Source organism: Triticum aestivum, chromosome 3A (genome assembly GCF_018294505.1).
Source record: "Triticum aestivum cultivar Chinese Spring chromosome 3A, IWGSC CS RefSeq v2.1, whole genome shotgun sequence".
In the NCBI taxonomy this organism is placed as follows: domain Eukaryota; kingdom Viridiplantae; phylum Streptophyta; class Magnoliopsida; order Poales; family Poaceae; genus Triticum; species Triticum aestivum.
The window spans coordinates 340,780,889-340,795,117 of record NC_057800.1 but is presented as its reverse complement, the minus strand read 5'-3'; the positions used below and the strand labels follow the sequence as shown (position 1 = coordinate 340,795,117).

The window sequence follows — 14,229 nt, the reverse complement described above, 5'->3', positions numbered from 1 at the left end:
CCGGCAAAGGGATCCGCGGCTAGCGCCTGGGATCTGCGATGGCGGCGGTTGCGTCGTTCGCGTCGCGAATAGATCGAGGGGTCGTCGCTCCTTCGCTTCGTCCGTTTTTTTTTGGTGCGAGGGGCCTTTGTCGTCGTCCTTTTTTTTTCATGCGAGGGTTATTACGGGGAGATGGAGGAGGGACGAAAATAAACCAGACAAAGATGAGACAAAAATTAATCGTGAAACGAAGACTAACAACTGAGATATTAGAAGTAGAGATAGGGGCACGTGTTGAAGCCCAACGTTTTGGTCTAAAAATTGGTGCTGCACTTCCCTAAAAATAAAATAAAAATGGTGATGCACTATTTTAGGGGCATTGGAGATGCTCGGATTGCGGCGACCGCGGAACGGCACGCATTACATTTGCCACCTGCGCGGCGCAACCTCCGGCCGATCCGGCCCTTCCCCTTCTCTCCGACCCACCCCCGCTGCAAAACCGTCGGCAGCGTCGCCCTTCCACCGCGCCGCCACTCCACTACCCCTCCGCCGCCGCCCTCGTCCTCCTTTCCGTCACACACCACAAGCGTTCAAAGAGCGGGGAGCGAGCGAGCGAGTGCCCGCACACGCGTCACTTCTCCGATCTGGTCCGGCCGTTCCGCCAGAGAGCAAGCCCGGGATCCCGCCTTTGTTCTAGCTGCCGCTGCGTGCTGCCAATTCCGAAGGTCGACTCACAGGACTGAAGAGGCGCCTCCTTCCTTCTCGGTTCTCTATTTATCAGGCTCCCGACACGCGCCCGTGCCACAATGTCAGAGGACAAGGGCCGCAGTCGCGGCGGTGCACGGGTGAAAGTCCGGGAGGCGGTCTGCAACGCCGTCGCCGGCGGTTCGGCTGGTAAGTATTCCCACTCCTTGTATCGGGCTTATTTCCTTGGTGCTGGTTTGATGATCCTTCTTGTTTTGTACTTTTGTGGGGTTGATGGTCGCGCAGGGGTCATCTCGGCGACGGTGCTGTGCCCGCTGGACGTGCTCAAGACGCGTCTGCAGGTGTACGGTCTCCCTTCAAACCTTTCCCCTGGCACTGCGCCGCCTGGTAATTTTGCTCGCCTGACGAGGATGACTGTTCAGTGTTGCGAAGATATTGTTTGATATTTGGAAGTCTCACAAAAATCATTTTGTTGGTACCGAGGCAACATCTCACATAATTAGTCCGGTCATAATGGGGAGTATCATATAGTAATATCATAGTATATCATGCATATGATACTAGTGTATTATGATACTGCATTCGTAGTGCATAGTACTAGTATCATAGATGGCATCATTAATTGTCATGCATGACACATAGTAGCACATCATTTATTATGATACGGTATCATAATATGATACTCAATCATCTCTTTCTTCATTTAATTCAATGCCACCTCATCAAAATTGCTTAGTTGTCATGCATGGTACTACCTATGATACTCCCATTACGGGCAGCATTAGGAGAAATTAGAAATATAATCGCTTTTTTTCCCGACGAAAAGCGTTTTTATTAGCTCAGAATTTACGGTCATCATACTGGCCCAAAAATGCGAATATCCAGGCTTCCGATAAGCCCGTGATCGCTTTTTGGCCTAGATGCTTATTACGTAGCAGTGTCTGCCAAACACCATCCAGTAAGTAACTTGAACAACCATTTACTAACTAAGGCATCATTATTGTCTTGAAGGCCAAAACCTCCGTCGTCTTTCGATCGACAAACCACACTCCATTTGGTTAGCAGACCTTTTCTTTTCATTGTCTCCTTGCCAATGGAATTTGAATCTAGAATAATCCAGCTGGTCTTTCGGCCGACAAACCACACTCCATTTGGTTAGCCTGTACTTTTTTTTTTCACTGTCTCCTTGCCAAAAGAATATGAAATAATCCTGCCTTTGCAGGACCCCTTTTGGAACTTGAAAAAAGAGAGCATGTAGAGAGTTGTTTGTGAGAACAAAATTGATCGAAACCAGCAGTCCTCCAACAACGAGCAACTTGCCTGTTCAAGTTGACTATCCTTAACATCTTCACCAGGCAATGTTCAAAAAGCGTAAGGTGTAAGTGAAGCAAGAGGCTGTCGCTTAGAGAAATGGGTGCATAAGCATTTTTTGGGAAGAGCGGGATTTTGCCAGTCTCATCGCAGGGAAGGAAGAGGAGTTGTGGCGAGAGAGAAGGAGCTCGAGATCCATGGTGAGGGAATGAGAGGAGTTCATGTTGAGGGAGAAGACGTTTCTCGGATGGCAGATCTGGCCTCTGGTCTATATGAAAGCCCACTAAAAAAACCCTCTTCATGTCATCCAAACGGCCTATCTTTCTCCATGCCATAAAGACCGTCCATCATAAATAGAAAAGGGTCAGACTGAAACCAACAACACTTAATATTCACTCCTATTCGTGATGGTCACCTCCCAGTTTCACTCGCCTCCTCTAATGCTTCTCCTTTGCCAGTGTCTCTTCTCCCTTTAGGTCTCTGTAGATCCTTGATTCCTCGCCGAAGAAGACTATTCCCATTCGTAGTTGTTGATTCCTCGTCGGAGAAGGCCGATTTCTCATCGAAGATCACTTTCTCACTGTATTTTCTCATCAGCCGCTTAGCGGAGTTAATTGCTCAGCCACCACATTTGTGGGTAGGGTAACAGCTAACCACCAGTTTTGTCAAAAGTCACTAAAAACCACCACTTCAGAGGCCTGTGAGTAGTAAAAAACACCGATTCACATGTTAGCTGCGTCTAATAGTAACTGACTAATTGGGCCCACCTGTCAAGCTTGCCTGACATGTCCATATGCACAGTGCGTTGAGATGGCCAGGGGTCCCACCTGTTAGCCTCCCACCTCCATCTCTCTCTATCTCTCATTGAATCATCCTAAGCGTCGCTCCATTTTGCTCTGACGACCATGCCGTTGTCCTCTCCCCCACCCTCACCCCACACTTGTAGCCTCCTTCGTCTGGCTTCCCTTTGGCAGAGACATAGTCGAAGGGACGTCTCTTTGCGGTCTGGCAAGGACGTGCGAGCCACAGGGCACAGATGAAGTAGGACGTGCAATCGAGGAGCGTGATCAAGGGGACGACTCGGAGGTTTGTGCGACGGCAGCAGGTAGGAGTCCAGGTGGCTCATGCTCATGCGGCGGCAGAGGACGAAAGTCCAAGTGGCTGAAGGCCGTTGACATCACGGAGATCCTTGACTCGCTGCTTCGCCAGGCATGAGGAAGACGATGTTGGTGCCCTCGCCAGGGTGTTCTGGAGGATGCGGGGTGGTGCTGTTGCCCTTGCCTCGTTGATGCGGGGCTCCAAGCACCTGGACAAGACGATCGGATAGTTGCATGGAGTGGAATAGCAGCAGCGTTGCTCCAGTGCTATGGCTGACAACGGTGGCGATGCGTGGTTGGCCGAGGCCTTATGGCCTGAAATTAATGCGTGCATCATGAGCAGGGACCGGAGGAACCTAGGCATAGAAGGAATTGGATAGCGGGGCTTCACGCCTTCACCGATGACAAAATCGTTGTGTCTGAGCCATTAGTCACCAGCATAATGAACACTTGGTCTGGTGCGGTCAAGCCGCACTTGCCCATGCTCCTAGCAAACCGCGGCGTAGTGAAGATAATGACTAGGACCAGCACGACGGCGGGCATTAAGAGGGCTTCTCCCAGCCGGTGACAACCTCTCATGAGTGGGCTCTCGTAGGTTGTCGCACAACTTGGGAATGAGTGCTACGACCCCGTGGGCTGGAGGAGTGGTGGCACACAACGCGTGGCCGTCGACCATGAACTTGAGTCCTCAACCACACCTTGTGTCCTCTCGACAACGCCTTGCTGGCCATGACACCCTTGTCCTCCATCAACACAAAAGGAGTTGCGTGGCAGGAAAAAGGGGATGCACAAGCGGGGGAAATGGAGTCGGGGAGAGACCGTGGTTAGTGGAGGCAGCGGGGCTTCCTCATGGCGGAAGTCTCGTCGTCGCTCCATGGCTCGGGCATTTGGCTTCGCGGTGGTGGCTTCTACTCCCTGGTGGTGTCCCCTCGGCGCGCGTTCCCTCCGGCTGCACGGACCGAGCTCCACATCGGCATGGCATGGATGATTTGGGGGAGGGAGAGAGGAGAAAAAGGGGAAAAGAGGTGGGTAAAAGTGTACACATAAGCATGCGTGTCAGCCCGACGGGTGGGTCCTGCTAGTCGGTTTTGCTATTTGTCCGAGCTAATCCATGAATTAGTCTTTTTTGTTACTCACCGGGTTTGAAGTGGTGTTTTTATTGAATTTTGGCAGAACCGGTGGTTACTTGTTACCCTAGCCATAGTGTGGTGGTTCTGAGCAATTAACTCTCGCTCAGCACTTGAGCGCTTTAGCGGCACTTAAAAACGCTTTCTTGAACCATGCCACTAGGTGCAACCGCCCAAGTGGTACTGCAACAAAGAAAAAGTGAGATTGAAGGTGCATGGTTTTGTCCAATTTAGATGTGCAATAGAACATTTTACGAACTTTGTTTTCTTTTAATTTTGGAGATACAAGCGATGATAATCGCCAAAAGAACACTAAGACTTTGCTGGAACTTATTTTGAACATAGCTCAACAACATGCACAATAGCATATCGACATCATGCCCCACTGCTTGCTAGTGCAGCTCCAACCAACTGGTCTAATGAGATGTTGTGTTCGGTAGAGGGAAATGGTTAACCTTCTATGATTACAAGCATACATGGCCAGCATAGATTGGCAGTGTACACACCGTGGTCCCAACTTTGACCCACCTCTGCTACCCTCATGGTTGCCCTTCTCCATTTTATATAATATGCACTCTACTCATGGATCTTCTCCAAGCTTCACCGGCTTCTGGAAGAAGCCACCCCGGACGCGTCAGCTCCTAGAAGCCAGCTTCGTGGAGCCCGTCCCCGACTAGTGTATTTTCTTTGGAGCAGCGGAAGCCCAACTCCTAAAAGAGTGGAAGAAGTTGATCCAATTTATGCGAGAATGCCATTCCAAAGTGGTGCATGCGTACCGTTTCGATCTGAAGAAGCCCCCCGAGCGATATAGAGCGGCCGCACACATGCAGTCATACCCGACGCCTCTCCTCTCTCCTTTCTAGCACTAACCCTAGCAGTCGCCAACGCCGCCGCCACCCCATCGCCAGTCAACTGGCCGACGCGCCGCTGGCAGTCTTCCGCCACCGCCCCTCGCATCTTCACTGCGTCCACCTCGCCGGCAACGGGACGCCTCAACCCCACGGGCGCCGACACCATGACGCTTCAACCCCAACATCTTCGACAGCAGGACGCCTCACCCCCAGCAGCTCTAGCACCCCGTCACCATGCGCCGAAGCCATCCTTGCCCTTAACCCTAGCTCAAGGTGAGCTGCCCCTTCCCTTAACTCTCTTTGTTTTTTTGTTGACGGAGAGGAGCTGCTCTCTGCTGCCGAACGGATCGCTGCTCCCATCGGAAGCTGGCGCTGTCTGGCTTCTCGCGAAGTTGGCTATTTCGGGAAGCTGGAGAGGATCTGAACGGGGCCTACATCATGTGATTTGGGAGTAAGGTGCTCTCTAATGCCGTTTGATTAAGATCAAGTGAGGTACTGGAAAACCTGGTGGAAAACCTATTACTAGATGTTTCGTACTTGCAGATAATGTGTGTATTTTTGTATTTTATGAGAGAATAACTGTATAGAAGGGCAGAAAAGGAAAACAAAAAACTAATACAAGGCCCCGAGCCCTCTACTGCTGTAGAAGAAGTTAGATGAAAGCTTAATGGTAAGCCGAGCTTGTCACCCTGTGTATGCTTTCCTTTTTTTGCTTGCTTTCTTGAATTTCCTTCTGCATCTGTAGAGACTTTGCAAGACTCATTCAAGAATAAAGTCATTTCCGGTGTTCCAAATCGCCTTGTACTTACGCAAGATTTGTACTTGAAGAGGGGTTGTTTTTGTATGAATTATGGACTGCACAATACAACCTTTTGTGTGTGTATAAATATGATGGTTTGATTGATCGAATGTCACAACATTTACACTACTTGCTATATCGCCATTATCACTATAGAATCTTGGTAGATAAATTTGGATATTCAGAAAGCACCGATGTCATGTGCATGCATTCCAAATCGTAAAATCCACCATGCCGTCTTCATTTGATTTTATGATCAACATTTTTACTATGATATCTTTTTTTTTGTTTCGTTTTGCTAAGTAATGTTCCTTTGTTTATTAGGTAGGATAATTCTTTCAGGATTGCAACACATACTCAAAACTGAAGGCCTTCCTGGGTTGTATCGTGGCCTTTCTCCAACAATAGTAGCACTATATCCAACTTGGGCTGTAAGTAGTCATTAATCTTGTATCTAATGGTCCACAAATGTTGGGCTTCATTGTAAGTTGTTTGTACCTAAGTAATCCTTTTGTGTTTTGTTGCCCGAGTATGAATCCAAACAACAAATGAATTATGGAGCCATCCAGTGCTGATTTTGATGTCATCGATTCACTCCTGGGATGACCTATGTCATAAGTTTGTGTCCAACTTCTAGGGCCACACGGCCGATCCAATACCAAGCACAATCTACAATGCATTCGATAGGGAGACGACAAGCCACTTTGGGATTTAATCCAACGTTGTTTGGAGTCGCAACACCATCTCATAGATTCATGATTACTCGACCATTCAAGCCTTCAATTGAGGGTTATTTTCCACTGCTTGCGCTGCCAACCTAGCAAAGGCTTAGGCACGCTATGTGAAAGCTGTCATGTGGGCATGGGAAGCCATGATGCTGAAGATGCCATGAAACTTCTCTTAAACAAGCACTCGGGCTCATCCAGGCTAAGGTCGCACCACAACGACCATGTGTCCGGTAAAAATAAGTCCTTGGGAAGCAACAACTCCCAAGTCAACCTCAGTCGTAGTTGCTTTTAACAACATGCCCAACCCCTCCATACAAGGGGAAGGACAAGCCTACATCCACCGCCGTCGCTTTCCAGCCCCCACCAAGGGGAAGATCTGAATGCCTCGGGGTAGAGGTAATAAAAGCAAGAACACCTTTGGCATGCTTATGGCATCCTTCAAGCTTATGCCCTCGTCAGTAAATAAAAGTTCTCGCTTGCTAGGGGTGGAAATGATGGTCAACAGTTGTATTTTAGCGACCTTGTACTGCCTCTTGGACTCATAGGGTGCTGAGCCCCTGAACATGCGGCCCAGGGTGCGATCTGATAATCGGTCGACACAACTCCAATGGAATGCACCTCTCGACCTAGTACTTGCAACACCATTCATGTGAGCATAAGGACACCTTTCCTTTAGAGGAGAAACCATGATAAGGTGCCTCATGCGTAGATGGGTATGTCTTAACTGAGATATTGCGGGCGTCCACAGGGAGGAGAGTTCTGCGTCGCAGAGTTCTTATTGCCACACACAATTGATCCGTGTTGCACCACAGACTCCTCGCTTTCGTGGAGGAGAGACGACCGTTTTTTTGAACAAAACGACAAAGATGATTTAAACTCCAGGGCTATTAGGCAGAAGCTACGAACTAGCTTGCAGAACGTGACCTCCAAACATTCTTCTTTTATGGTTGTTCATTAGTACACAATGCAAGCAATAAAATATTCTGTGCAAGATGCTAGTCATACTAGAGAATGGTTTGTCAAGCAACCAACTTAACGATCCATAATTAAACTAACTTGGCTGATCGAATAAACCAAATAGCCAAAGTATACTTGCGACAACACTTCGGTCGAGAATGTTCATGACTAACCCTTCGCTCCTCATGTAGACTATTTTCTAATAGGAATGAGACAAAGGCAGATTTGAGCCATGGATGACCGGGATGGTCGCGCGGAAATTAGAGGGACAACCTAACCATTAATTAAGGTTAGACATGGCACTTAAATTGCCTACCCAAGATATTTGTACCTCCTAGCAAACCCACACCTCTTTCAGCCTTAGGGCCAACTTGAGCACCCTGATCTCTTGGGGCAGGCCACAATAAGCCCCTTTCAAAACACTACTGGTGCTCCGGCCTTGGCATTGCATGGCATTCGGGTAGAGGGGTAGAGTTGCCATGTGGTAACCTGTATAGTAAGCGGGGTAAGAGGGGACGACCTCAAAGATGACTAGGAAATCGCAACCTGCTTGCACATTCCAGAATAAGCAGGCTAGACCACCTGACCCAAGACACTGCCCTTGGGATAAGCAGCTCGAGGGCTAGGAAGGAGTTGAAAATTAACTAAAGATTAAATGCTACGGAGAAGAACAATCCATGGAAGGGGAGGTTGGTATTATTTTTCTTTAGTTACATAAATTTTTGGGTTGTACATCCATTATTACAGGGAAAGACCCTACGAGCATGAACCACTAGGGCTTGGAACATCCTTGCCGGCTGTTAGGGATCGAGTCGCCACACAGGGAAGTGGCCACGCTTCGAAACCCACACGTGTAGTCAATGAATCGTATGGAAGCTGTTGACGACACGGGCCAAGATTTCAGTGACTGCTCTCTCGCTCGCTGATCTCACTTCTTGCACCCATTGCCTGGCGCATCGAGGCAATAAGGGAGTCCTCAACTTGTTGTAGTTCATCGAGGTTATCAAGATCCCTAAGGGGCTTCATCCATAGGACCACACGAGACAAGAAGCGATCACAAAAGTTGAAGACTGGCCGCAGGCTCGCTCTTGGCGTGGCGATCTTGGCGTGGCATCGCCAAGGACCTCTCCTGCGATGGGTCTGCCTCCACCGCGCCAAGGCGTTCCTTCAGTTAGCACTGTTAGAGTTATATTAATGATGGCCTTTGGCCTTTTGTATTCTTGCCTTTTGGCATCCTCATGTACATCATATATATGGTGGTTTTGGCCTCCTAGTAATACAAGTTGCATATTTCCTGACATGGTATTAGAGCTTAGGTCAATTTTTTCGCACGTGCAACTCATGCTTGATCCTTCCATCGCGTCGCGTCTCCTCTTGCCCGGCGTGGCCGCCCCCTCATCTCCGCTGCTGCCATTTCTTTCCACCAGATTGCTGTTGTCTCCACTCTAGAGCGTGGCTGAAGGCCGCTCCCGTGCGTCTTGCACCTTCCGGCTCCTCCAACTGTTCACGCCGCCCTGGCCGCCACGGAGGAGGTTCTCCACCGCCGCCGGTGAACTTCAGGCTGCCGCCCGGCGCTCCTTCGGCTGCCGCCCGCAGCCCATCGGGCGCTGCTCCTCCGGCCTCGTCTTCCCGTCGCCGCCCGGCTGCTCCTCCGGCCTCGTCTTCCCGTCGCCGCCCGACTGCTCCTCCGGCCCCGTTTGCCCGTCACCGCCCGACTCCGGCCCAGTCTGCAGGTCGCCGCCCGTCGCCGCCGGCCGCCCGTCTGGCCCCGGTCTCTCGGTGCAGTTGGCCTCTGCATGCGCTCGTGTGGTCGTGTGCGTGTGAAACTGCCGCACTTTTAGTTCCTGTTCAGATCGATTCCTGCGATTTCACAGGCGCTGGTTGCTTGGGCTCCTGGTGGGCTGCCGTGAGTGGTCTGCCAATTCTTTCGGCTCTTGGCTCTCCTGCTGATTTAAAAAAAGAGAAGCAGAAAAAAAAGAAAGAGTGCAATGTTTCCGTCTGGTACACCTTTCCCTCACTGCTCGATGTTTTTGACGGTGTTCTATATATTGATCCCGTCTCGCACATGAGCCGTTCCTCGGTGCTTGGTGCTCGCCCACTTGGAGGTGGTGGCTGTCGCTCTACTTCGACACCTATTGCGACATCCATCGGTGCTGGTAGTCGCTCTACATCGACTCCTATTGCGGCTTATGCGCACGGCGGTGACCGCTCTATGTCGACTCCCCATGTGGCTTCCACATGTGGCTCTATGTCGACTCGCTACTCTCGGTCGACTCTACATTCGGCTTCCACGGGTGGTGGCGACTGTTCATCGTTGGCAGATGCTTCTACCTCGACCTCTTATGTCATGTCCTTGTCTGCATGTGAGATTGCACAGCTGCGATGCCTGCTTGATGATTGGGATTCTTCACCGACAGTTTCTGCAGGTTCCGTGACCGACTCTTCCGACATTGAGAAACCACTTCCTACTCATTCAGGTACATCCCCATGGATTCTTGATACTGGAGCGTCTTTTCATATGACTTATGATTCTTCCACTTTGACCACCGTTCGACCTGTCGAGTCTCCTGTTCGTGTTCTTACGGCTGATGGCACTCCCCTCCCTGTAGCTAGTCGAGGCACTCTTAGCACTTCTTCATTTCATGTTCCCTCTGTCGCTCATGTTCCTCAACTTACGATGCAGCTCATATCTGGTGGTCAGATTGTTGACTCTAGTTGTAGGGTCATTCTCGACTTTGATTCATGTTCTGTTCAGGATCGTCGCACGGGCGCTCTACTTGGTGCTGGCCCTCGACGTTCTGATGGTCTCTGGGAGCTTGACTTGCTTCGTCTTCCCTCCGCTGCCTCCTTTGCCAGTCTCGCAACCCCTGTTGTTGCATCTACCAGCTCTTTTCAGCAGTGGCATCATTGTTTTGGCCATTTATGTGGTTCTCGTCTCTCGTCTCTGGTTCATCGTGGTGTTCTGGGGTCTGTCTCTGGTAACGCTTCATTGGATTGTATGGGTTGTCGGCTTGGTAAGCAGATCCAGCTACCCTATCCTCTCAGCGAGTCAGTGTCCGAGCGTCCTTTTGATCTCGTTCACTTTGATGTTTGGGGTCCGGCTCCTTCGCTTCGAAAGGGGGTCATCGCTACTATATTGTCTTTATAGATGACTTTTCTCGATACACTTGGATCTATTTCATGTCTTCTCGTAGTGAGGTCTTATCTATATACAAAAAAATTGCTGCCATGGTTCGTACCCAGTTTTTCACTCCTATTCGTGTTTTTCGCGCAGATTCAACTAGTGAGTATATCTCCCATGCGCTGTGAGGATTTCTTGCTGAGCAGGGTACTCTTGCTCAGTTCTCTTGCCCCGGTGCTCATGCTCAGAATGGCGTGGCTGAGCGCAAGCATCGTCACCTTCTTGAGACGGCGCGTGCGCTGATGATCGCCGCCTCTCTTCTGCCTCACTTCTAGGTTGAGGCTGTTACTACTTCCACCTATTTCATCAACATTCAACCATCTGCTGCTCTACAAGGTGGTATTCCTCTCGAGCGTCTTTTTGGTTGTTCTCCTAATTATTCAGCGCTCCGTTTGTTTGGTTGTGTCTGCTATGTTTTGCTTGCCCCTTGTGAACGCACCAAACTGACCGCTCAGTCTGTTGAGTGTGTCTTTCTTGGATATAGTGATGAGCATAAGGGCTATCGGTGTTGGGATCCTGTCGGTCGCCGGATGCGTATTTCCCGGGATGTGACCTTTGATGAATCTCATCCCTTCTACTCGCGTCCATCCTCCTCGGCTTTTTCTACGGAGGACATCTCTTTTCTTACTTTTCCAGATACACCTCCCTCTCTGCCCAGTATTCCTACTCCTCATCCTGCTGTTGCAGATCCGACGCCGTCCTCTCCTATCGTTTCTTCTACTCACTCGTCGCATGATTCCCCACCTTCATCGCCGATAGCTTCCCCTTCTCCACCTTCATCATCGATACATTCCCCGTCTCCACCTCCAGTGATTCCACCTCTTCCGTCCTTTCCTTTCCATTATACTCGCCGTTCACGTGTTGTGAATGAGTCTACCGATGTGCCCTCTACTTCTGGTGTGTCGTCTTCCTCCTCTCATCCGACTTATGGTCTTCGTTCTCGGCCTTGTCCGCCCCCTGGCCGATATTCTCCTTCTCGTTATGGTCTTTCGGCCGTTCTTGAGCCGACTTCTTATCGAGATGCTATTGTTCATCCTGAATGGCAGTTCGCAATGGCAGAGGAGATTGTTGCCCTTGAGCGCAACGACACGTGGGACCTGGTTTCTCTTCCCCCGTGTTCGTCCCATCACTTGTAAGTGGGTCTATAAGATTAAGACTCACTCTGATGGTTCTCTTGAGCGTTATAAAGCTCGTCTTGTGGCTCGTGGCTTTCAGCAGGAGCATGGTCGTGATTACGATGAGACTTTTGCTCCTGTGGCCCATATGACCACTGTCCGCACACTTATCGCCGTGGCCTTTGTTCGCCACTGGTCTGTGTCTCAGCTTGATGTTAAGAATGCCTTTCTTAATGGTGAGTTGCGTGAGGAAGTTTATATGCAGCCACCACCTGGGTATTCAGTTCCTGATGGCATGGTTTGCCGTCTTCGTCGCTCTCTATATGGCCTTAAGCAAGCCCCCCGCGCTTGGTTTGAGCGTTTTGCCTCTGTGGTCACTGCAGCTGGTTTTTCGCCCAGTGCTCATGATCCAGCGTTGTTTGTCCACCTTTCTGCTCGTGGTCGCACTCTTCTTCTTCTATATGTTGATGACATGATCATCACTGGCGATGATTCCGAGTACATTGCCTTTGTCAAGGCCCATCTCAGTGAGCAGTTTCTTATGTTTGATCTTGGTCCCCTTCGTTACTTTCTTGGGATTGAGGTTTCCTCCTCCTTTGATGCCTTTTTTATTTCCCAAGAAAAGTATATCCATGATCTTCTTGCTCGTGCGGCTCTTAGTGACGAGCGCACTGCTGAGACTCCTATGGAGCCCAATGTTAACCTTCGTGTTTCTTATGGTGAGCTCTTGTCTGATCCGACGCGTTATCGTCATCTTGTTGGGAGTCTTGTCTATCTTGCTGTCACTCGTCCGAATATCTCCTATCCTGTCCATATTCTGAGCCAGTTTGTTTCCGCTCCCACTTCAGTTCACTATAGTCACCTTCTTCGTGTTCTACGATATCTTCGTGGCACGATCTCTCATCGTCTCTTTTTTTCCTCGTTCCAGCTTGTTACAGCTCCAGGCTTATTCAGATGCTACGTGGGCCAGTGATCCTTCGGATTGCCGTTCACTTTCTGCTTACTGTGTTTTTCTTGGTGGTTCTCTCATTGCCTGGAAGACGAAGAAACAGACTGCAGTTTCTCGTTCGAGTGCAGAGGCCGAGTTGAGAGCTATGGCTCTTCTGACGGCAGAGGTGACTTGGTTACGATGGCTACTGGAGGATTTTGGTGTTTCTGTGACTACACCTACCACCCTCTTGTCCGACAGTACATGTGCTATCAGTATTGCGCGGGACCTTGTGAAGCATGAGCTTACCAAGCATATTGGTGTTGATGCTTATTATGTGCGCGCTGCTGTGTAGGATCATGTTATTGCTCTTCAGTATGTGCCTTCCGAGTTACAACTAGCGGACTTCTTCACGAAGGCACAGACTAGAGCACAACATAGATTTCACCTCTCCAAACTCAGTGTTGTCGAGTCACCATGAGTTTGAGGGGGGGGGGGGGTGTTAGAGTTATATTGATGATGGCCTTTGGCCTTTTGTATTCTTGCCTTTTGGCATCCTCATGTACATCATATATATGGTGGTTTTGGCCTCCTAGTAATACAAGTTGCATATTTCCTGACAAGCACAACTCCTATTTCGACGCGGTGCAAGTCGTCCGCTCCGCCCCTCCATGGGGCGGCCAGGTGGTGTTCTAGGAGTTAGGATCGTGCGGTCAATAGAACATTGTCCTTCTCCTAGACAAGCAACTTGGCCTTGAAGTCCAACAGGTCTCCTTTCAGGTTGGCCACATGTGCGAGTCCCTAGCAGTACCATCTGCACACAATGATCAGGTTAGTACCTAACTTGTTGAATCTACTTAATATAATTGCATTGTTTTTACCTTCACATTATTCGCAGGTCAGGATGCCTGGAGAATAAGAAGCAACAGCTCGGCACAGGAGTCCAACCATGTTCCGTACACATTGGTGGAGAGCCTCGCAGATAGCTCCTGGACATGGATATCGTCCTGCATCTTGTCTCGATGGTTCTCTTGAGCGCTACAAGGCTCGTCTTGTGGCTGGTGGCTTTGAGCAGGAGCACGATCATGGCTAAGACAAGATATTTGCTCATGTGGCCCACATGACCACTGTTCGCACCCTTCTTGCCATAACTTATGTTCACCATTGGTGTATCTCTCCGCTTGATGTCAAGAATGCCTTCTCAATGGTGAGTTCCGTGAGCATATCTACACGCCGGCCACCACTTGGGCACTCTGTTATTAACGGCATGGTATGCCATCTTTGTCGCTCTCTAAATGGCTTTAAGCAAGCGCCTTGTGTCTGGTTTGAGTGCTTGGCCTCACTGGTCAATGCTATTATTTTCTGGCCAGTGATGATCATGATCCTGTGCTCTTTGTCCACTATTTGTCACGTGGTTGAACTCTTCTCTATACTGATGACATGATCATCAC

The 14,229-nt window shown here is 49.7% G+C and overlaps 1 protein-coding gene across 1 annotated transcript in view; it reads left to right on the top strand.

Annotated features, from left to right (window-relative positions):
• The first annotated feature begins 365 nt into the window (after window positions 1-365).
• LOC123061263 (nicotinamide adenine dinucleotide transporter 2, mitochondrial) overlaps window positions 366-14,229 on the top strand; it is a 32,773-nt gene continuing 18,909 nt past the window's right edge. The window contains exons 1-3 of the mRNA XM_044484278.1: window positions 366-873; window positions 970-1,071; window positions 6,194-6,300. Of these exons, the coding sequence (XP_044340213.1) occupies window positions 786-873; window positions 970-1,071; window positions 6,194-6,300 (297 nt within the window). The 5' untranslated portion in view covers window positions 366-785. The remainder of the gene's footprint in view (window positions 874-969; window positions 1,072-6,193; window positions 6,301-14,229) is intronic.